At 42.4% G+C, this 25081-nt stretch overlaps 2 protein-coding genes across 3 annotated transcripts in view; both read right to left on the bottom strand.

Annotated features, from left to right (window-relative positions):
• The window catches only part of Erich1 (glutamate-rich 1), a gene marked incomplete at its 5' end in the record, with an annotated part of 52793804 nt that overhangs the window by 20044363 nt on the left and 32724360 nt on the right, over positions 1 to 25081 (bottom strand).
• Positions 1 to 25081, bottom strand: part of Dlc1 (DLC1 Rho GTPase activating protein) — a 379420-nt gene that overhangs the window by 138533 nt on the left and 215806 nt on the right. Inside the window, exon 1 of one of the 3 annotated variants that reach the window (XM_087589033.1) lies at positions 24001 to 24829. Coding sequence (XP_087445159.1) covers positions 24001 to 24139 — 139 coding nt within the window. The 5' untranslated portion in view covers positions 24140 to 24829. 3 annotated transcript variants of the gene reach the window in all.

Here is a 25081-nt window from a genome sequence, read left to right as displayed (position 1 = left end):
TACTGGGCTTTGGATGATTATTTACATGTTATTTAAATTATGTTCTCCATGAACAGAATTTCTTTAGTTGTCCCCTAATCTACTTCCGTCCCCAGTTGTCAAACATCAAGAGAAACCACAGTCAGGATAAAAACAGAAATGGCCAAATGGCAAGGGGAAAAAATTATCTAGGATTCAGAGACTAGATATAAATTTCTTATTTACTCAAAGATGAAATATCTAAGTATGTTAGCTGTTGCATTTGGTCACTCTATGCACCGGGATGCACTATGCATTTATTAGTTAACAAAATATTTTGAATTCATTTGACAAACACTGAGGAAAACAATAGTGAAGGTTGAGGGTGTGGACCCTGGACCTAGAGGATCTGGATTCCAATTCTTGCTTCTTCCTTTATTATATGATATTGGGAAATGTACCTAAAGGAAACCAGGGTTCCATTTTTGTGACTCCTAGAATAGTACCAGTAAGACCTAAACTTCATTGCATTTGTAAGAACTAATGGTAAGTATATGAAAAGCTTTTGGAAGTCCCCGGTTTAAGAGGAGCACAATAAATGACACGATCACTTCTAAGCGAGAGGAGTCCTGTCCATCTTTGTGTCCTGTTTGTTTGCAGTAGTTTGACAAGTACTCAGAAAATGTTTTCAGACACACAAATGGACGGGTGAAAGAGGAACAAGCCCGTGAACAGAGTCTAGGGATTGCAACAACAACATTCCACTTCACAGGGGTAAATTGACCCCTGGTGTGAGCGACTTTGACCTTGCCTTTGGTTTTACTGACTATGTGCCCTTCATTAAGATTAATGATGCCTCTCCTCTTCTTGAACCCACTTGAATTTTGATTAATTTATCCACTTGGCCCTATCCCCACCTCTGTCATATTAGTCTCCAGACAAGCTCAAGGCTGCGTCTTTGTTTTGAGGTTTTTAAAAATAGAGTAATTTTATTAATTCCTTGAGAATTTCACTCAATGTATTTCAACCACATTAGCCCCTATTCTTTCTCTTAATTCTTGCAGATCCACCCCCTGCCTCATTACCACCCCCACCTCCACTATGTTACTTTTCATTTTAATATCACACAGTTCCATTTGAACAATTTCTTATGCTGTTCATTGTGGCCATTGCTCACGGTCATCATGGCAACCCTTGGCCTTGGGATTAGGATAGAAGGAATACTCAGTATCTGTGAAAGAGTCCCCTCCTTTGCCCATTTCTCTGCTTACCTACCCCATGTGGTATGACTTGATAGGATATCTACTCCATGCTTTTGCTCCAACAGTGCCCAGAGAGGCTCAAATACTCAAGTACATAGCATATTTGTGCTTGAAGAAGGTTTAGCAATGAGGTAACCTTATCTCTAAGAAGAACATGAGTATCATTGAAGTTACTGAGTTGCTCGAAAATAGTGACTACACATTGGATTACTTGATGTGATTTTCTGTAAGGATGGTGGCTTGTCACTGATTTTTATTTTTTATTTGTTTATTTATTTATTGGTCGGTTGGTTGGTTGATTTTTTTGTTTGTTTTGTTTTGGGCTTTTTTAAAAAAAGATTTATTTATTAATTACATATGAGTACACTACAGCTGTCTTCAGACACACCAGTAGAGGGCATCAAATCTCATTACAGATGGTTGTGAGACACCATGTGGTTGCTGGGAATTGAACTCAGGACCTCTGGAAGAGCAGTCAGTGCTCTTAACCGCTGAGCCATCTCTCCAGCCCTTGGTTTTGTTTTTTTTTTTTTTTTTTGTTTGTTTTTTTTTTTTTTAAGACAGGGTTTCTCTGTGTAATCCTGGCTGTCCTGAAACTTATTCTGGAGACCAGGCTGATCTTGCACTCAGAAATCCACCTACCTCTGCTGGGATTAAAGGCATGAGCATCTGGAGGGCAGTCACTGATTTTAAAGTAGCTTATCTTATTAAGGATGAACAGTGTCTCTTTGGAGGGAGTCTCAACCAGATTTTGGGTAATTACTGATTATTGCACCATGCTGATGTGTACAGTCTGAGTGAAGGTGTTATTGAAACATGCTTCTCAGTCTTGGTCCATCTTCAATATTTGCAGTCTGTGCCCCATCTTGATGGCATAAAAAGATATTATCAAGATAAAGCATCACCTTAAATCTCCATGGTCTGCACTAAAATCAAGGCGTCAGAAAATAGTTGTCCACAGTGGTTGTGATTCATGTTACAGAGTCAAAATTTTTATGGAATATTATATGTAAATTCCAGAGCTATACATGCTATTCTTTAAAAAAAGTAAATGTTAAACATGACCACTTAATGAGTGAATAATCTGCAATTTCTGATAGAATGGTCATGGGTGATATAAGCCATTTTGCATTTTTTCCATCATTTAAAATGATATGTTCTGGCTGTTTCACAATGGGAAGTATTTGCTGTGTTCAGCATGGAAAACATTGTAAGAAGCTATACTGATTACACAAAAATGTCAACTGGGGATATGATGCAGACTTTGTTTATGTGAGCCAAAGAAGAAAGACAAATAAAAACTGTAGAAACTGTGGGAAAGTAAGATTCCGAAGGTAGAATGTTCTTCTCCTGACCAGCTGTCCTTGCTTGAATGCATGGGAATTTAACTGAAGCCCACCCTCCCTCCCCAAGCAAAGCAGTGCTTAATGACTACCAAGTGTCTAAGAAAATATAAGAAGGAAACCATCAAAAGTTAACTTGAAATAAAATAGGCCTGTTCTAGTAGCAGCCTTCTCCAAGACAAAGTGGCAGGGAGCCACGGTTAAGTAATTACTTAAGCACAGCAAGTTTCAATTCACTTACAGCTTCAAGTGGCTGCTATCTCAACCCGGATCACCCAGCAAGTCATAAGAGCAAGGGTGGATGAAACAAAACACTCCAGCACCTGAAGATAAATAGTCCAAACGTCACACTCAGAACTCTTCAGCCCTTGCCGATAATTCTCCTTCACGTATTTCTTTGGGGGGCATGATAAATACTCAACTTCACAGACGACACTTGAGGGGGGCATTCTGAGTCTCTTGAAGGAACAGACCAAGAGAGTCTGGAGGAAGGCAGGAAAGGAAGACCATCTCTACCATTTGTTTATACAAACGTGTTATGGAAAGGAAAAATAATGGTAAGAGATGGGCTGGGGAGGTGGCTTGGGAGAGCTGTGTTTGTGCAAACATGAGAACCCCAGTTCAAATCCCTAGCACTCATGTAAAAACCAAACCAAAGCAAAGCAAAGTCAACCCAAGCCAACCCAAGCCAACCCAAGCCAAGCCAAGCCAAGCCAACCCAAACCAAACCCAGGCTTAGTGCACACTCCTGCAACCCCATCACTGTAGTGGGCAGAAGAGGAGGATTGCTTAGAACTGCTGGCTTCCAGCCTAGCTCCAGGTTCTATGAAAGATCCCCAGCTGAAGGGAACAAGGCAGCATATGCTAGAGCAAAATACTAGTGTCTTCCTCTCGACCCCATATGTGAAATGGACACATATGGACATATAAAAAAAAGAAATTTAGAAGTCCCTCCCCCCAGGTTCTAAAAGTGGCTCTCCACGTACTTATTCCATTTATTAATTTGTGGTTTCCATTTTGAGATTTTTTCTGTAATCCCTATAAGGTTATAGGAACATCGAGGACTTTAGACTCAGGGGAACCGAGTACAAATCCAAATTTAAACTACTAACCATTACGTAACTTTGGACTAGTTACCTAACATTCTGAACTCGTGGATCCTCCTTTATAAATTAGCAAAATGAAACCCACCTTAAATGGTCTGGCACGAGACTCATACACCGTGGTTAGACTGTTAGCCCTTAGTGAAAACGAGTTTTTGTCTTTCTTATTTTTCTTCTGCTCTGTGCGAGGTCCTGTTATATCTTGTATGGACAGGAGGTATTCTAGACATGCACTCTGTTCAGTTTTGTTTTTCAAGTAAGTAGACAGAGGGAGAAGAATTGCAATTAAAATAAAGTGCTGGGCACTCCATGTGGCACCTGACATGAAACTACATGCGTATTTAAGGAGCGTGGCCACCCTATCCTACTACATAAGAGACAACGGATGCAAAACACCCACGGTCTACCTGGTGCTGTGGGTCTATGGCGACCCAAAGTGAGCATAGGTAGAATGTCTTGCTTACCTGAACTATGCATGAACAGTATGTTAGTGTTCCTGAATGTTTATCGGCTGTATGACAGGCTGTGATTGAGGGGCATAAAGAAATAGAGTTGTTTTCCCCATTCGGTGAATTTTAAAAATAATTATTTGGGGGTGTGAGTGCCTGCACATCTGTGCATCACACGCTTTTGGTGCTCACAGAGACTGGACTGTTCTGGGAAGGGTCCTCAGACTCCCAGAAGTTAATTACAGATGTTTGCGAACCTCAATATGGGAGCTGGAACCTGGGCGCTCTACAAGAGGAACAGCTGCTTTTATGGTTGAGCCATCGCTCCAGGCTCCAGCTCCCCTATTTTTGTTACCTAAGAAAGTTACAGATGAGGCTGGAGAGACGGCTCAGTGCTCAAGATCCCTGTCTCCTCTTCCGGAGGACCTAGGTTCGATTCCCAGGACCCACAGGCAGCTCATAATCATCTGTAATTCTAATCCACAGGGATCTGATACATTTTTCTGGCATCCTCTGGAACCAGGGACACACATGGTAACGGATATACATTTTAGCAATCTATGCAAAACACAACACATATAATTCTTTATAATTAAAAAGGAAAACCACAGATGTTGCAATCCTTGGACAATTCTGGTTCCCCCAAACCACCATGTTCCTTTGTTCTGTCTTTTTTTTCCCCATCCCACTTAAATGGCATTTATACTTGTTTCTCTTGAGGATGAGACTAGAACATTGGCCTAATTGAACTTCTCTGTATCATATTGCTTGACGAAAGGGTCCTGGGGCGCTATGTGTTTACATAACAGCACCGTATACAAATAAGTGAGTGTTGCTGTTTCCCCAGCAGACCAGGTAGAGAACACTAACATTCAACACCCCCAAAGATATAAGAAGCATCTAATTAACCACTCCCTCACTTTAAGAGAAGAACCCACACTAAGAGAGAGGGTTATAAAGCTGTGCTTTGGACACAAGTGAGGGAATTGAATTGAGAACGAAGATTTGGATGAGAGAATAAGGCTACATTGTTGGAAACTAGGAGTAAGCCATGGATGCGGAAGTGCACAGGAGACAGTCAGGAAGTGAACAGTCAGGAGACAGGTGTGACAAGCAGGGTGTCACTGAGTGAAATAGGGTCATCAGAAGCCAGGAGAACTGTGTGGGTTTCATATGGCTGGAAAGCGTATGACCCTGGAGACTGATGGACCACACTAATGATAAGGTACAGGTGAGAACGGCATGATGATGAAGTGTGTGTGTGTGTGTGTGTGTGTGTGTGTGTGTGTGTGTGCGCTGTACTCATGATGTTTGAAGACCTTGACTGTGTTTAGGTGAGAGTATGGTGGACATGCACCGTGAGGGCAGACAGAGGAGTGGGAAGGAAGAGGCAGAGACCCAGAAGCAGGATCAGCTGGATCTGTGGGTGACTTGATAGGAGGAAGTGCAGTGGTCTGCTCTGCAGAGGAGCAGAATCTGGAGGATTGGGGATGAAAGTACCCCTCATTCAACACTTGTGAAAAACATGTAGCACATAGTATGGAGAATATAAAATTAAACAATGTAGGAAAAAGTGAAAGAGAGGGAGGGAGGTTCAAATGGTTCTAGATGGATAAAAGTGTAACTTAAGTACACACACATACACATAAACACACACACACGTTTGAACTTTAAAAATTATCCACATAAAAATAATAGTAGAATCTAGAAGTGCTTTATGAAAAAACTATGAATGATAGGCAAGAGCAGGACTTCTTTAAATGGCTTCTGAGTATTTGAATGGCCCTGCAAGAATGTGAGGCAGATGTTTCACCTTGACTTCTAATAACTACGTTTTTCCTACTTGGTTCTACACAGGATGCACTTGTGATGTAATATGTAATGTTGACATGTATGTCTTTAAATTTGGAAATGTGTATGTATTTGTTTGAGTTTATACAGACGCTCATGGATTCCGTCATTCCAAAATTGCTGCTGATCTAAGGATTGGAAAAATGAATGTATGCGGTGCTAAGTTCTTATCTTCTAGAACTTACATACCATAGGGAGAAAGAGACAATAGGTAAACATAGAGAAGAAACCAGACTAAGGCCTGGGGAGATGGCTCAGTTGGTAAGGTACTTTCCTTGAAAATACAAGAAAGTGAGTTCAAACCTCAGTATCCACATTAAAACGTTGGGCAGAGTGGCCGGACCTTGTAATCTTGGGAGCTGTGGGGAGACAGTAGGTACCTGGGGCTGTTTGGCCAGCCAGCCTTACCTAACCTATTTGATGAATTCTAGACTATTAAGAGACCCTGCCTCAAACCAGAACACATACAAAAAAGAAAAACAAACAAATAAAAACACCAAGATGCCTGTCATGCAAGAACTGACATCTGAGGTCATATTTGAACCTCCATATGCATGCACATACATGCACACACACATACATAAGCATACATGCACACACATATGCACACACACCCAAGCATGCACACATGCACTTGGATTGGAAAAATGAATGCATGCAGTGCTAAGTTTTATATGGCTGGAAAGTGTATGACCCTGGAGACTGATGGACCACACTAATGATCATGGCACATGTAAGCATGCACACACACATGCTCTCACACGTGTGTGTGTGCACGCACACACACACACACACATTTTTTAAGTGGTTTGCACTTAGTTGATAGAGAACCCAGGTATATCACAATGACCTGGGGTGTCTTTTCAGCATATGTAGACTTTTTAAAAAAGATTTATTTGTTTTATGTAAGTTCACATTTATTTTATGTTGTCTTAAGACACACCAGAAGACGGCATCAGACTCCATTACAGATCGTTGTGAGCCACCATGTGGTTGCTGGGAATTGAACTCGGGACCTCTGGAAGAACAGTCTGTGCTCTTCACCACTGAGCCATCACTCCAGCCGTCATATGTAAACATTTTAACGGATCTAAGAATGATCCAAACAAGAACACTGTATATGAGTATCTGGGAAATGTGTTCAGGCTGAGGGAAGAACAAATACCAAGGGCCAGCAAATGAGGCCAGAGAGCTTGGGATGTGGTAAACTAGCAAAAGGATGTAAGAAAGTAAGGTAGAGGGGTGGCAAGTGCAAGGTCAGGCATAGACTTGTTGGCCCTTGAAGATGTCCTTGTAAATACGACAGAACAATGCAGGAGGGCTGGTTAACTATCATGCTAGCTGCAGTGTTTGAATACAGCATACAGAGGACAAGGGTTGGGATAGGAAAGCAGCCGAGAGGACTCTGTAAGAATACACATGCACAGTGGCGGTGGCATGGCTGGTGGCAGTGAGGTGGTGACAAGTGATCAGACTGCTGATGTGTTTACAGGAAAGGCTGACACAATTGTCTGATGGAAGGAATTTGAGGTATGACAGGACAGAGGAGCCAGAGGTGACTCCCGTGAACCAAGATGAAAACGAAAAAGACATGTTTCTTTTAGGGGGAGGGGCAAATCAAAGAGCTCAATTTTGGACATGTTAAGTGATTTGGGGCATGATTTCCGGGTATGTTTCCTCATCTGTGAGACAAAGATAATAATAGACTCTGACTTTAAGTTTGTTTCGTATTTAGTGACAACATATGCAGGAGCTCTGAACAGAGACCCTCCCACTGAGCATTAGGGTGTCCATGAAGAATCAGGTAGCAGAAAACTGAGGCAAAACTCCAGTCTTACACTATGTCACTATGAGGGTGTTACTATGAAAACACTATTTTTCCCTGCTTCTAATTGCCAAATATACTCAACTTTTACTATCCACATTCACTACCTCCCTGAGTTGTACTTAGACTCCAGGACTAAATTTCATACAAGTGAACTTCAGACTTATAATCTCCTCCAAACAGACACCTAGTTACATTTTAGCTTCCTCTGAATAAGAAGACACCCTAATGAGACACAGTCACTCATTATGTACAATTTTCACTCAAAACTTCAACCATGTTCATTTCATTTAAATGGTCCTTCTTGGCTAGAGAGTTGAAGACATTAATATTTAAAGTTATTAGTGAAAGGTGTATGCTATTGTTGTCTTCGTGTTTTCTGTTTGTGTTCTTGGCTATATTTTGTGTTTTGGAAATTATAGCTTTATTTGTTTACTTGCTCTGGCCTCTTGTACTGGCATATTCCTCAGTCTGATGTACTGATTCCAGATTTGCTGGGTATGTGTGTATATAACAAGAATAATAAAGATGTGATGAATTATAAAGGGTATGAGGGGTCATAGAAGGAGTTGCAGGGGGAGGAAGATGGATGTCAATATAGTACTCTTGAATGTATTTCTCAAAAATTAAATTAAAACACCTTGTTCATATAGTGTTTATTTAATCATATTGATAATTTAATATTGTTCATGATATGTGAAATAAATATACATGCTTTTATGTGCATATATATACATGCATATTTTTAACATTGTTGGCATTCTATTATCTATATCATTTATATTTTAATGTTTTAAAACAACTATCCTGTGTTCTTTATACAATGTGGAGTTTCTTTCCGCAGTGGGTGTTCTTATAGACCTCTGGTATATATGTAATACTTGTTAAAATCTCTGCCTGTATGTGCATAACTTGGGCTATGAAACTTTATCCTTCGATGAATTACTTCACCACCTCGAAACTTCTAAGCATACATACATGGGGATCTGAACAAAAACATTCGCAACAGCAAGTACTTGTATTAGCATGTGGCTGCAAGGAATCTAAGTACAAGTGAATTACTGCATGGCTCTGTATCAGCAGCGAGGGTGAACACGTTGGACTGGAACAAGGACGGACATCAGGAACTCAAGCCTGAGCTAGAAAAGTTGCTGACGGACATTTGCAGTGCTACACCACCTCCTGCTTTCAAATGTGCCAAGATAATTAATACTGTTTGGAATGTCCAAACGTATGACGAGATAAAACCACCGGGATAAAGCCTCAGCTACAAGGGGGGAAAGCAGGGTGGATGATGCCATCCAGGAGAGGTGTACAGGGACCTTCACGGTAATGGGGATGTTTTATTACTTGTTAGTGGTTGAGACTTGTATATCTTGAATGTCTGAAATGTTTAATGAAATAACCTTGCTATGAGTTAATAAACCTAAAGATTATTTGTGGAGACAAGGCTTCGTGGAAGAGAGGATAATTTCAAACATTACTCAAACTGTATTTAATCAACAAACAATGGGTTGGACATAAAAAACGGCAGCCCAAGCCACAGGAGACGCTGGGACCTAGTGTCCCGTGGTGCCACTGCATGGGCCATTAGCTATAGCAACATCTCTTTTGTTTTACAAAGAAATTAGTACATACCACACTCTTCAAACAAAGAGTGAACAAAGATTACTCACTCTTAAAAAGTTATTAAAAGCACTTGGCTTTTGACCCTTACAACTCAATTTTGACGGAGGATGGATCAGTTTTTTTCTTAAGTAATAAAAATAGTCAAATACCATTTTAAGCTCCATCAAAAATAACAAAACAAAACCCCAGATATTACCTAAGGTACCAAGACTTAAAAAGAAAAAAGTAAGAAAGAGAGAAAGGAAAAAATAGAGAAAGGAAGGAAGAAAGAGAGAGAGAGAAAGAGAGAAAGGAAGAAATCCAGGCTTTTATTTTAAGATCAGAGAAGAGGTAAAATAATGAACTTTTAATATTAATTCATTAAAATATCTAATGTTCAAACAGGGAACAGCGTAGGTCAATGAGAAAGAAAACATTTCCATTCAAGGCTGAGTTAAATCCAGTGAGCTTATTGAATGAAGTCTCTCATTTTAAGCACAAAATGGGGAGATGGACGCTATTATACAGTTGCGAAGGACACTCGAGAGCGGTGGGCTGGGCGGGTGTGTAGTGGTGAGGATTAATGAGGGTGAGAGGTTGTGGAGGGTCGCTCTGAGGACAGTATATGCAGCAGCATGGGAGTCATTCTCAGGGTCACTGAAATGAAAACATTTTCTGTGGTCTGGCATCACAGGAATGGGAGTTCGGAATGTGTGTGGTGATGTCTGCTAAAGATGGGTGCCCAGTTTTGATCTATTTGTCATAGTATCTAAGAGGGCAGACAGCAGGTTACCCTCCCTTCCCCCAACTACATTTTCTTTTCTCCTTCCTTCCTTCCTTCCTTCCTTCCTTCCTTCCTTCCTTCCTTTCTTTCTTTCTTTCTTTCTTTCTTTCTTCCTCCCTCCCTCCCTCCCTCCCTCCCTTCTTTCCTTCCCTTCTTTCTTAAATCAAGTGTTTATTGCATTCTCTTTCCAGCCTATGAGCATGTGCTGGCTAATCCTTGAGGTAGGTCGGTGATTGTTATTGTCTTAAATGGTGCAAAGGGCATTTACTCTGTCAGTTTCAGGCACTGCTTTGACATGATTTTTCTGGAGTTTGCCTCCTATGTTTATCTTCGGTTACGCAATTATTATGCTGTGCTAAAAAGCTCTGGAGAGAAACAGTCTTGTGTTCTAAGCATGAATTTATAAAAAACAATCACTTAGGAGCTGAGGGAGACCTTTCTTTAACTTCATTTCTTTCATTAAAGGGGTGGGGAGGAAAAAAACAATGTTATACATAAACTGTTGGAATTAGTTATCAAATGTATGTTTAATCCATCTCCAATACCCCCAGTATCAATTCCCATGGGATTCTCATGACTTCGATGTATCTGCACTTGGCACATGAAAGCCATGAGTAAGTCATATGCTTTGGAGTGGTCTTATTGTCTAGCCAGTCTCTTACCTGGTGCTCATGGCTGTGGGCGTGTTTTGTATGATGTACAGCTGGATCTGATCAGCTGTTGTAGCATAAGCAGAAGGGACACAGCTTCTCTGACTCAGTGATATATTTGTTGAGTTTTGGCTCTTACAAAAGTTCTCTGTAAGGGCTGGAGAGATGCCTTAGTGGTTAAGAGTACTCGCTACCCAAACACAAGAACCAGAGTTTGCATCCCAGCAAACACGTAAAAAGCCAAGAGTGGTTATATGTGCCTGTAACCTCTAGCTAGGATTTGTGGGCTACCAGTCGAAGCACCAGATTCGGTGAAACACCCAGGATAAGATGGAGGGTGGTAGAACAGGAGATCCACCATCCTCCTGCATACATGGGCACCATTCACACGTGTATACACACCACACATATTCAAACCCACAAGTACATGTTTACTAAAAAAGCTGGACACCTCTGTCTAGACCTGGTACAATGAATGCATCTCTGACTGTTCAAACGAATCCATGTGAAGTAGGAAGATCTTCTAACTCTCGAAGGTTGGGTGAGCTAAGTCCACCTTGCTGGGAGTTGGGTCTCACTGTCCTTCTCCACCCCATTGTTTTCCCAGTTGTCCCACATGAAGTACACATGAGCCCATGTGTGCATGTTAAGTTCACTTGACTGGAAGTCACCAAGTGAAATTGTAATTTCTTTTAAGAGCACATAAGAAAGATTTTGGGTTTTGCAGCTTGAAGTGGCATGATAAATTTGTTTTCTTTGGTGAAAAACTGTGATCTAAAGAGAATCTTATCAGAGTGGAAAATAGTATGCTTGAAGGTATTCTTTAGGACCTAAGATGAGTTTCATTTAAGAGTTTTATTTTTAAATATCATAAAGGCAGATTGGAAATGGTCTTACTCATCTAGTAGAGCTCTCTCTCTCTCTCTGTGTGTGTGTGTGTGTGTGTGTGTGTGTGCGCGCGCGCGCACGCGCGCACGTGCATGTGACTGCGCCAGATGCTTGTGTTGGTAAGAAATCAACAACACTGTCTAGACCTCTAGGACTCAGTAATCAAGCATGAATGAAAAACATTCAAAGGTCGCCCTTCAATCCAGACCTACAACATCCTGCTATTCAAGACCAGATTAGTGATGAGGGGTCGTGATAAACTGAGCCTCGATGACTGCTGACTCAGTAATTTGAGCGTTGTCTGAGAAGAGCTAAATATGTCACCAAAAATTTACAAGATAAAACAAAGTCTAGACACCATAAAATGTGCTGTTTCCCTGACTACAGGTTGTCAACGGCCAGCTGTGTCGTGACTTTTTACACTGGCATCCTGTAAATCCAGACTCCTCAGTCCTTAGGAAGAGAAATTCCTTGATGCCATATGACTCCTGAGGGTATATTTGCTTGTGTGAATATGTGAGTTCCTAGATGCTCCATGTTGATAAGAAGCTGCCTGAAAAGAAAAGGACCAACACAGAGATTCAGGATGTTTGGGGCTTGTCAGCTAAGACTTACCAAAGAGTAGTATTTGATGTTCATTATATCTTTGTGTTTTTTTAATTGTTTATAAGTTTCTAATCTCCGTGTGTGTGTGTGTGTGTGTGTGTGTGTGTGTGTGTGTGTGTGTGTGTGTGTAACTGTGCATGCACCCATGCACTTATATGTAGAGGCCAGAGGTTAACCTTATAATCATTTCTCAGAAATAATCCAGTTTTTACAGATAGGATCTCTCACTGGGATCTAGGCTAGACTAGCCAGAAAGATCTCTGGATTGTTTTGTCTCTCCACATCTAGTATTTTTTTTTTAAATATAGGTGCTAGAGATTGAAACTCAAGTCCTTCTGCTTCACGGGTAAATGCTTTTTCAACCGAGCTATCTCTCCCGGCTCTGCTGACTCATTCTTATTGTGTCTCTTGATAGAAATGATTGAATGATTAAGATTTACAGGCTATAAGAGCTGATCCTTCTTTGTCCCTATACTGAGTTCAGCACTATGATTATTTTGACTGTAAAATTATGGGAGGGGGGCACAGTCAGTTGGAAGATTCACCAAAAGGAATTCCTCTGTTTTCTGGATCTCCCTGTCAAACTACCACGACACATGTGTGGAAATACATTTGTTTTACAATGGATGTAAGGTTTGAGTCAATGACTGCTTCAAAAAAGGCAAGTATGTTCCCTGTGTCATACAAGAATAAAGTCACAGGGGTATCAGATGTCTATAGAGAAATACAAACATACACCTTCAAGCATGCTGTACATGTATACATGTGTTTATACAGATGCTTATTAGATACTCAGTGGAGGGAGCAATGACAGCAGTCAGTTGAGTAATTAATGGGAGAATTTCATAAAACCTTAAAGAATGTCCAAGTCATTTACTGAATAAACATAATTTAGTTTGCAACGTCTGTATTTAGGTTACCAGTGCCCTTCTATGGTCTTACTCTTACACATGTGTGTATGCACTACACAGACACACACAGAGACACACACACACAGAGACACATACAGACACAGACACACACACACATACACACAGACACATAATACACATACACACAGACACATACATACACATACACACACACATAGACACACACACAGACACACACACAGATACACACACACAGACACACACATACAGACACAGACACAGACACACACACACTTACACACAGACACATACATACACATACACACACACAGACACACACAGACACAGAGACACATACACACATAGACACATACAGACACAGACCCAGACACACACACACTTACACACAGACACATACATACACATACACACGCACAGACACACACAGACACAGAGACACATACACACATAGACACATACAGACACAGACACAGACACACACACATACACACAGACACATATATACACATACACAGGCACACACACAGACACACACACACAGACACACCAACAGAGACACACACACACATAGACACATACAGACACAGACACAGACACAGACACACACACACACACACACACACACACACACACACACACACACCCCACTACTGCCGTGTTCTCATAGAGGCTTTTCTGCAATGATTCTGTATTGTCTGTTTTCCTGGGAAAGACATAGCTGTGATGTTAAAGGTTTCTGTGTAAAGGAAGTGTTCACTTATAAATATAATCCGTAAGCATAGGGAAGGAGCATGACCCTGATACAATACAAGAAGGGTGAAATAGCATGTATATCCTGTTTTCTTTTTCTAATGCAATTGGACTAGTGGTAACTTCCTGATTCAAGGAGAGGGGGAAGCACAAGGAGAGAAAGGCAGGATAAAGTGAGGACAGGAAGGAAGAAGTGAGTGAGTCAGGAGTGAAGGTGAAGGAGGAAGAAAGACTGGACAGGGCCGGGCTCAGCAAGGACCTTCCTTGAGCTGTTAAATCATGTTCTGAGCTTACTCTCCATAGAGATTGTTCTTCTCTGTCAAGTAGAAGAATGGCCATGGAGCCCGGTGATGACCTTTAATTTATGTCTCTATCGTTTCAGTTGTCTGCCACAGTGTCTGTGACCGGGTACACAATCAGTACTTGGCAAAATGAAATTGAGAAAGGTAATTCCCACCTGGTAGAATAACTCCCTTTTGTGCCCTTTGCTTCAGTGGTGTCTTGCCTGCCTTTTTGATTATACAGTGTCTGATCAATGTTTTCCTGACTGAACAGTGTATGATACATTTCCCCTTGAGAGTATAGTGTATACTCAGTATCCTCTTGAATATGCAGTATATGATGACTATTCTCTTGACTATATACTGTATTATCAATACCTGTTATCTTGTTCTTAGTCCTATTGCCAGATGATGACATGTTCCGACTTAAAATTTGTTGTTTTCTTTTTAAAACTTGCTTATTCTTTGACAACATCACACAGGTGTGCAATACATTCTGATTTCTTTCCTTCCACTCTCTTTTGTCTCTCTCCCACCTCTGCCAATTCTTCTGCCCTCCCTAGAAATTTCTTATCTATGCTCACGCCTTCTTTATTTGTTTGTGACCCACTATATCTTAAAAGGGCTGTGGGTATGATCATGGGTGTGGACCAATCCATCTGAGCCTAGTGGGCTCACCAGTGGGTGACAACAATGATCCTTCTCCCCAGGCATCCATTAATAGCCAACAGCCCACCCAGAAGAGGTTAATTTCTTTTATTTGCATCCTTTACCCTCTCTACAAAGCAATAGTGAGAAATAATAATACCATTGTTTGGAATATACTAGTAAAATTGGCTCTAATATAAGGTAAGACACAATACTTGAACATCTTTTCAACATCCAGATATGTCTTAATCAATTGGGAAAATTCGTGACAGTAAAAATTCCTATCAGCAAAAATTCCTATATTCTTTGGTAATTTTCCGCATCGATATAAGGAATACCTGCATTGAATAGATAACTCGTAGTCAGACTACTAAAATCAATGGTTGTAGTAAAGTTAAGTCAGGAACTTCAAATAGCTAATCATATTACCTCCATAATCATTAACAAAGAGAAAAAAATGGATACAGGTTCACTTGTTCATGCTCAGCTCGAATTCTCTACTCTTACACAGTTCCGGACCCTCTGCCTAGGGAATGGTGCCCCTCACAGTGGACAGAATGTCCACAGTGATTAACTCAATTAAGACAACCCCCACAGATCAACCCGCTGTAAATAATCCAATGTAAAGTCTCATTGAGACTCTTCCTCAGTGACTTTAAATTTGGTCATGTGGACAACAATAGAAGCAAGGAGCAAACACCACAACCAGAAAGCATTAAGCAAAATAACGCCACATTTTAAGTATATTACATTTAGCACTCTTTTTCTTTTTTCTTAAAAAATTCCAATCACAAATGTACTCTGGAAGTTATTATCAGGCCAAAAAAAAAAAAAAAAAAAAAAAAAAGAGTCTCGACCTTCACTTTGGACCTTTTAGAAATTCTGTGGGCTCCAAAATCTCTCAGGACAACCTGCTTTCATCCCATAGCTCATGTGTGCTGAAGCCTGAATGTAGTTGTGTATGAAAACTAAAATATTAAAAAGCATAACTTCTAATTTTAGTTCACCCTGATTTCTAAACCAGCCAACAGCCTCCTGGTTTAGATGGTGATGTAGTTTGCATTTTGTTCGCTTAACTTGGAAAAAGTGGTCAACATCTCCTTAAACAGAAAAAAGAAAAAGAGACAAAAAATATGATCTAGCATTCGGGAAGAAGTCTTTTGGTCCCACAAAAAGGAAAAATGCCAGCTACTAGGAAAGATATACTACTAGGCCTGACCTGGAACTGTTGAGAGGACTTCTCTGGGTTTTGGGGATGAACCAAATAAATCTCGTATTTATTCATCTCTATCAGCAACGCTGTGCTCAGGAAGGAGTCTGGCCCAAAAGGGACCCATAGAGCAGTGGAATTATTTAACCTTTATGTTTATGCTGGGCTGGGGAGTGGAGGAAGCAGTGAGCGAATGTGTCTGGAGTGGATGGAGTCCTTAGTGAGTGCATACTGTTGATAATGTACACAGCTACAACAAGGACCCTGATGCCTCAGACCTATGAAAGGCGAAGCCTTCCTCAGGCCCAGGGTGTTAACATTGAGTGTGTCTGTAGGAACTATCAACCACAGCGTCTACTCTACCCCCCTACTGAGATTAGCTAAAACCACCTCCACTTTCACCTGTATCTAATAAACTCAGCCCTCCAACCAAATATATATAATAATAGATTTCTAACCAGCTAAGTTTCCAGAACCAGTGTCTAGGTTCACCGTCTCCCAGCTTTTCCTTTTGTGCTGTCTGTTCTGTTTTCATTTCCTTGTTGTCCCAGGCTGTTTTCCAGGACCAACCACTGCAGAGCCTGGCCCCAGACCGTCCTCCTAACACTTTTCCCCCTAATTTGTGGTCTCCAAGGTGCAGCTCGTATTATGAATGCTACAAGTGAGAGCATGGTTTTCCAACCTGCATGACACCTTGCTGATGCTACCCCTTACCAATGTGCCTTCTCCCACATCCCTGACAGTGGCCAGTTAAAGATACAATCAGGGATGCGTGTCATCTATCTCTGAGAGCTTGGAATCTGCAATTCTTCTTGAGTAAATGGGGCTTACTTCACTCCATAGGTAGCATTCAGATATCGTACCTATGACAGGTAGGCATGGATTCTGCCTGTCTTTTGTGTGTCAGTGTCCAGTACAGTGTCCGTTATATAATACATGATAAATCTTTGTAAAATGGCCTTAAGGTAACTGACAGGTTTGGAAGCTTCTGGATTGTGTCTCTGAAACTCATTAATGCTTCTTTTCTAACACGTTTCCCTGAATCCTTTAATTTAAAGGAGACTAAAACTAGTAGTATTTACTTCTCAGGATGATTTTGAAGACAAGATGAGAAAATTTCTCTAGACTCTGGCTCCCACCATTTACCATGCAATGCATTTAGCACAGACTCTGGCTCCTACTAGGCATCCGTGTACAATGTCTGCAAATGATGGCAGTCACCTGCTGGCAGCGTCCACCTTCCAATCACAGTCACAGGAGATCTAGCACTAACTCTTCAGCTGAGAAGAGGAACAGTGGTACCGTTACCTCGAGTCTGATTACAATGGGGCGGGAGTACTCCGGCCATGGCTCTTCATCATTAATTCCAGGCAAACACTTGGAGAGATCTGTGTTTACTGAAGACTCACAGAGAATAGTACTGATCAATCAGTCCAGGTCTTCATTGTGACACATGGCTCCAGCATGGATCATGTGGGCCGTGGGTACTCCCTCTTTGAGAAGGACAGATTACTTTAAAAAGTAAGTCAGGGACTGAACCACAAATTGAACAATATTTATGTTCAATCTCGATCTTCCCCTAAATCATTCTTCTGGAGCAGGGAGCTCTGAAAGCCAGCTTTTGCTATATAGTCTCCTTAATCAGTAACATCTGTCCTTCCTACCGAGGTGTAGACATCTAGTTCTTCTGATTACAGAGACCTTTGGTACGTGAGAGTGCCAGCCATTTGTACCACTTTAAATAAATAGGAGAGTTTTGGCTGCTTTGCTCTACAGAATGACGTATGCAGGGCAGCACCCCCCCCTCGCCACGTGCGAGCCTTGACATTTAGCACGCTTGCCCCACACCAGAGCGGAGCCGCATGCTGGAAGCTGTAAGGCAGCTGCCACTGCTGCTCTTTGCCATGCTCAGTTCCACCCATCCAGCAGAGTCCAAAGCAGGTCCCAGCAGTGTCCAAAGCAGGTCCCAGCTCGCCTAGGAAGATGTCCAGAGATTGCCTATCTAGTATGACAAGCGGACATGCAAGGCTGACTTCCTCATCAGTGTGCAGAAACAGTTATTCTCTCGACTTCCTCTGGCCGTTCACAAAGGTCTGCTCAAAGGACCATCACTTGCTTTAGGTCTTCCACTGCTGCTCTGTGGAGGTGCACAGCATAAAGTCACACGCTACTGATTTCTTTTTCCTTGTTTGGTGTTGCAATTGGTTCAGCTACTTCTGCTCTCTAGCCCCAGGTAGACCATAGTGACAGTGCGTGAAGCCCCTCAGGAAGTAGGCTGTAAAGGAAAGGCAAGTGGGGGGTGCTACTCCCCAAAAGGAGGCTGTGCTTTCTCAGTATGCCAACGACTCTTCTGAACATGTCCCACTGAGGCTCACTCACCTCCTAATTGTGTGTTATGATGCGGGCACTGCTGGCAGCCCCCTTGCGTGGGTGAGGAACACACTGCTTTGTCCAGCGATATTCAGTGCCAGAGCCACAATCTTTTTATTTTAAGTCTCCCTTTTATTAAAGATATTTTTTTCTCATACAATATATTCTGATTAGTTTGCCCTACCTCTACTCCTCCCATTACTTCCCACCTCTTCTTCATCTAGACCTTTCTGTCTATCGTTAGAAAAGAACAGGCTTCTCAGGGGAAACCCCCAAACAGGACAAACTAAAATGGAATAGGATGAAATGACAACCACCACATCAGAGCTGGACAAGGCAAACTGACCAAAGGAAAAGAGCCCCAAGGGGAGACATGAGAATCAGAGACCCTCAGGAGTCCCCTAAGAAACACTGAGCAAAAAGCTATAACGTATAGTCAGAGGACTGGGCGCAGACCTGTGTAGGCCCTGTGTTTGCTGCTTCAGACTCTGAGTTCATGTGAGCTTTGAAGAAGCACAGTCTTCACGCAGGCAGGCTAAGGCTCAGCTGCAACCTCAGTCTCTATTAACATCTTCTCTCTTCAAAGATGGCCGGCCATGACGCTCAACCCACTCATTCTCCCTTTATCAGAATAGAAAGCTCTGCGGCTATACACTCACACCGCAGTGGCTCGAGAAGCATCCCCAATGGCTGTCTCTCTTTAGAATTCTAGAGTGGAGCTGTCTTTGTTTACTGCATATTTTGAGGTGTACCTCACTCCGGGATAAAAGGCATTCCATGTGCCCTTACTTGCTTTTCGCTGTGAACCGAGGGAGGACAAAGCAGTTCACACAGTCAATGTTTGTGGTTGCCCTGCATTGGAACGGGGCCAGGATCCTTGAGAACAAGTATCCTGCAAAGCAGACCAGACACTTACACGATGCTGGCTTATTACAGACCCGGTCATTTGAAACACAGACATCTATTCCCCCAAAGACATAAGAGCATAAACATACAATACAATACCCAGGGGATCCAATTCGATGCACAGACTTAAACGGTTTGCTCTGTGTCAACTGAAGCTCATCTAGATTGTAATTTGTCTAAACTTTCTCACTTTATAGTCAATTAACCTCTTTTCTTCCCAAGGTGCTTAGCTGGGGAAATGCCACTCTGCCTTGTATCTCAATATTTGAGACACTTAGATTCTAACCCTCCCCCATCAGAGATTAAGATATTACATCTTTAATAGGGACACTGCATTCCTTTTTCCCAATCTATATGGTTTTATATTGTGTGTCTATGTCACTTTATTAAATCTTTTAAAAGAATAGGACTAATTTCCTTTCAATTTATCAATTTCTCTTTCCATGCTAAACAAACTAACCATATAGGCAAAATCTGGATTTGTCTTACTTTCAGTTTTTTTTCCCACTCTTTCTACCTTCAATTTTTGTCTTTTTCAATTTTCTTTAGAGTTGCCTTAACTGGATTGTGGAATTGTGTCAAATACACAGCACGCGGCAGTCAGCTCGCTATGAGAACTTGACATCCCAGTGCGAGAAGTTGATGTTTATGGGTGCTCTTCATGGGAGCGACAACCCTTGGTACCTCACTGGGTCAGGAGCTCCTGTCCGGCAAAGTTACTGGCAACTTCTGAAGACCACAGAAAGCATCAAACCGAGACTAAAAGTTTTTTAGTTTACAGTGTGTGGATAGATTCGAAGGATTCAGGAAGCTGGACAGGAAAGGAAATCATACACTGAGTTTCTTAAGCTCTCTTTGGCTAAACCATTCCACAACCATGAATGTAGATGAGGTGTCCTCCCTCCTATAGTTACTAGATGTCCCTGGGATTGTGTCACCAACAAAAAACCATGCTTTTCCATGGCACATTTCACCTTGCACATATCAAAACCTCTCTATCCACCCCTACTCTGCAGTTACATGGATCAGAGCTCACTCTCCATTACATATAATTGGCATTCTTCTGTCCACTGACATCCCTATGACCTCAGTGACCAACTCCTGGGCACCTCTGAGCATTGCAGTCATTCTGTAACTGAATAGTAAAGTTGCAGGTTCTATGCTGGTGACATAGTAATAGTCATTGCTTCTCAGGTTTTTATGTTTATATTGGTTAGTGACAAAGAGATAAGTTAGATCAGGTCAGCACACAGGATAGATCTTGATTAGCTAGGACATAGCACCCTGTGGTCTGTACCCCAGGGTCTTTAAAAACTGTATACCTAAGTACCTATATTTTAAAATCATCATATAATTAGTTCATATTAAGTTACTCCATTACCGTTTTGTGGTCTGAACACGTTTATAGATATGTTTCACTCTAATTGGCTTTCTTCACATTTTTCTATTATTTTATTCACACACTCATGAATATTCTGAGAAGCGAGCCATAGCCTTTATCTGAATCCCATCTTAACATAAGGCCAAGGAGCCTGGTGTGAAACAGGAGGCAAATGGCTTTGGGGAATGAAATGTGCTTTGATGCCAAGATGTCCAGGTACCAAGTAGGAGGGAGATGGGCAGGCAGCACAGAGGAAGCTATGCTTCGGCTGGGAGGAGCTAAGAGAGATATGAGAAAGACATGCTGTTCAGCCAGATGGGGCTGTGTGTCCCATCAATCACTTAGCATGACTCTCAGGTTCCCATTCACTGAACCTTCAGTGATACAATCTGCCCTTAAGAAAGAAGGCCGTGAGTCTGGAGGGCTGGGGACACAGGTGAGCAAAACTGTTAGGCGTCGTGACTGGGCACAGTGAGGAGGGGCATAAATAGAAGGGGGTGAAATTAAGGCAATCTGTTCTGTCATTTCGCACAAGAGGCAGATCTGTATTTTGTTTATGATACTGCAGATCCTTTTAAATGACAGACGGAATCCTTAAGGGATTTGAAGGCACAGAGAGGTAAATGACAGGATTGTGCGTGGAATAAATCAGGTATCATAAATAGAAACCATTGAATTATGGGCAGAGAGGGGGGATAGGAGGGAGGGAAGGAGGGAGAGGGGGAGAGGGGGAGACTCTGACCAAGACATGGGAGAGACGGAAATAACCTAAAAAGGAAAGCATAACTCATCCTATGATCAAACTCTGCCTAGGTAGAAATAGCCACACCCTATGATTGGTTGTAGAGAAGCCTGGTGCAAGTCACCAGGGCCATCAGCCTCACAGTCAAGGTATTCTAGTCACTATGAGCAGAAGAAGTACTTTCCACTGATGCTTCCAACTCCCTTACCTGTCACCTCATTTGTTTCACAGTAAGAGAGAGAGAGGTGGGGGATTTTCCACTGTCCTCCATTCTTCAGGGGAAGGCCAAGTGGGGGGGGGTGTCATATAATAACAATTTTCTCCGCTGTTCAGAAAATGAATCTCCGTGAACTCTGAACAGCTGTGATTTGGTGTTTTGTTCAGTGGGAGGGTTAAGTGCAGAAGTGCTGAAGGGACAGGTGGCAGTGGGCACGCTTGAGGTTTGGAGATGCAACAGACCATTCTCAAGTTTACAGAGACTGACAGTGTCAGCCATGAGCCAAGGACCAGGGAGGACACAACAGTGTCCAGGTCCCCTGTCATCAGCGTCAACTGTAGTCCAGGTTCTTTTTCTTTGCCCACATTCCCCACTATATAAACATCCTAGCATGCCTACGCTCCTCCTTGAAGAGTCAAGTAACGTGAAGAATTCCTCCGGAACAACTGGAGTAGAGAAAACCTCTTTACCGCCAGAGCTGTGGGAATGCTTCATTTTCCATCACACATCAAAAGTAATGACTGTTCTCCAGGTGGTTTGCATTTACTGACTTTACATTGGCTCCTGCATTTGGATTCTACAACTAGACGGTTAATACATAACCAAAAAAAATGTGAAGGACACAGAACTTTCAGGCCACAATATTCTCATATTCATTTGTCCCCAGCTGTCAAACTCTAAGATTTCTGAAAATCAGAGAAATCCAGGAAAATGGTAATGATTCAAGTAGCCTTACATTGAAGCTAAAACACCTAGCCATAATCAAATGTTGTGGTATGAGTGTTATGATCATGAAGGAATTGTTTTCTTTCCTTCTTTTGTTGGGCCAGTTAATTCTAGTTGAACATCTTATATTTGTATATCTTATATCCTTGACCTCCTTTGGTCAACTGTAACTTGTTACTGGATAATTTAGAAAGTTTGGTTGCTTTAATTAATGCATTGCATTTTGTTTTCAAGCAGTGATAACATTGTAAAATTTTAAAATAGCTTGTTTTCTGTACCCTACTTTATTTACTGTTATATTTATTAATAATTTAACATCATTCAACCTCTCCCTGTCATGGACAATATTACTTAGATTAACAGAGGGGGAAAAAACCCATTGATTTAGGAAATGGTGATTCACACCTATAATCTCAGCATTAGAGAGCTGAGGAGGGAGGCAAGTCTGGGACTTATTGTGAGACCTTGCCTCAAAGATAACATACAAACCACACGCATGCCAACAAATCCAGCCTGTAGTGTACAGAACTTCCATGTCTATCTTCAGCACCTGCCTTATCATATTCACACACCTTAAATTCCCTTTCTTCGCGTCCTGTTGAGACAATTATTTGATCTCAAGTGACCTTTTGTCAAGAACATAGCCCAGAAACCTGGATCAACCTTTGGAAGCAGGTCAGAGGCAGTTAGCAATTCCTAGAGTCCGTCCAGTATTCAAAAAACAGCCGGATTAACGACAACAACAGCAACAGCAGCAGCAGCAGCAGCAACAACAACAACATCATCAAGAAAACATACCCTTTGACCCATCCATGCGGATGGCGTAGTGAAGCCCCCTAAGAGTACAAACAAGGCTAGAAGGCTAACTGCAATGCCTCTAATTACTCCCCATCCAGTGAGATGCTATCTGCTCTCAGTTTCTGAATATTCCCCCCATCCAGAATCAGGCAGAGAACTCCTTTTCTCCCTGGAGTCCTTCAAACACAGCACTGCCATTTGGTGCCTGTCCCAGGAGCCCTAGAACACTTGAATTGCACCAGTGTGCAAATGTTTTGTTGCAATTCAAATGCTGCTTGGGCCCTCTTGGACCTCAGAGCTTCTGCTGGAGGAAACACCCGCTGACTGATGTTGGGCAGGACTCCCACTGACCCACACCCCCTGCTAGGCCCTTGGCCTGCACTAGCCAGGTTAGGCCACCTCAGGCCAGACCTGCTCAGAAGAGGACCCTCGATAGACCACGATGCAGGTTCCTGCCTGCAGTTTGTCATCTCCACCGCTGATTTCCTGACACCCCAAAGGACCTTGGTTTTCTTCTCAAGGTTAAACAAAACAAAACAAAACTCAAAAAAGAAAAAAAAAACCTTAGCTAGAAATAATCAAAAGAATAACAATAATAAGAGGAAATAAAAGAAAAAGACCCTCCCCACAACATGAAGAATCAGAGATTGCTATACCCCATCTGATGAGCCTGTTAATTTCGAGAGTTAATGACAATCTGCTCATTCCAAGGCTTCCTGGTTAATTCCCGGCTGTCTCCCATGTCCCTCACCTGCCAGCCTTCTCTCTCTGGTGTTTTTCCAGATCGCATCCAGCGCCCTGGCGGTGGAATCCCTGATGTGGTCGCTGAAGGACCTCCGCAGCGGGCCTCTCAGGGGCCGAGCCATCACGTGGCCCTCGGGGTCCCCCATCCACCCTGGAGTGACTTCGGGCGGATCCCCAGGACCCTCGTTCTTCTCCGGCGCTCAGGACGCAGGCATTGCGGCTGGCGCTGCGGCCTCGGGACGCGGCTGCAGGCGGCCTCTTGGCCCGTAGCCCAGCGCGCGCCGCGGCCACATCTGGAAAGGCTTAGGGCCAGCGGCTCCCGCGCCCGCTATCGGGATGCGCCCGGTGTAACCCAATCACCTCGCTCGCTGTGCGGCGCCGCGTCCTGGAGATGGGAGCCCAGCCGCTCCTTCCCGGAGATGAAGCAGAGAGCCGAGCAGGTAGTGCTGTCATGCAGGTTCTCTCCCATCAGCACAGTGTCTTTTTGACCACAGGTTTTAGATCGGGTGGATTCTAACGGACACTCACTTTTAAGTTGAGGTTATGCGGCAGAAGAGACATGGGTGTTCCGTTTCTTAAACGGGAGCTCGAGTTTTTAAAATATAACAGTTACCTGCTCGTGCATTTCCTCTCCAAGGGGTTCCTTTACAGTCGGTGGTTTATTCTGGTAAGTCCAGGCTTCACCTCAAAATTAGATTCTAATATGCCCAGGGTTTGCGAGTCTATTTTCCGAATAAGCAAACTGATTACTTGTTATACCTCAAACACTCATCTCAAAAGATTTGTTTTAAAGTACCAGGCAGTACTTGTACACGTTTGGGAATGAAATGTGAGCCAATTGCTTCTTTAACGAGACGTGTTGTGTTTCTAAACCGCCAAGCACCCACTTCTAATGCCCATGAGTTTGGCCAAGTTTTCTCACTTTTTACGTCTCCTTTCTCACTGTCCCTCTGATTCCATACCATAACTTTCAAGGGTTGGAGAGAAAGAAGCCTAGTAACTGGCAAGAGATAGAATCAAGGGGCCAGCCAGTTCACGACCTTTGCATGGAGCGATGACGCTGCAAAGGCAGCGTGCCAATTGTCAGG

This window comes from Rattus norvegicus, chromosome 16 (genome assembly GCF_021556685.1).
Source record: "Rattus norvegicus strain SHRSP/BbbUtx chromosome 16, alternate assembly SHRSP_T2T, whole genome shotgun sequence".
In the NCBI taxonomy this organism is placed as follows: Eukaryota; Metazoa; Chordata; class Mammalia; order Rodentia; family Muridae; genus Rattus; species Rattus norvegicus.
Note: the sequence above shows the minus strand (reverse complement) of the source record. Positions and strands in the feature narration are given on the sequence as shown.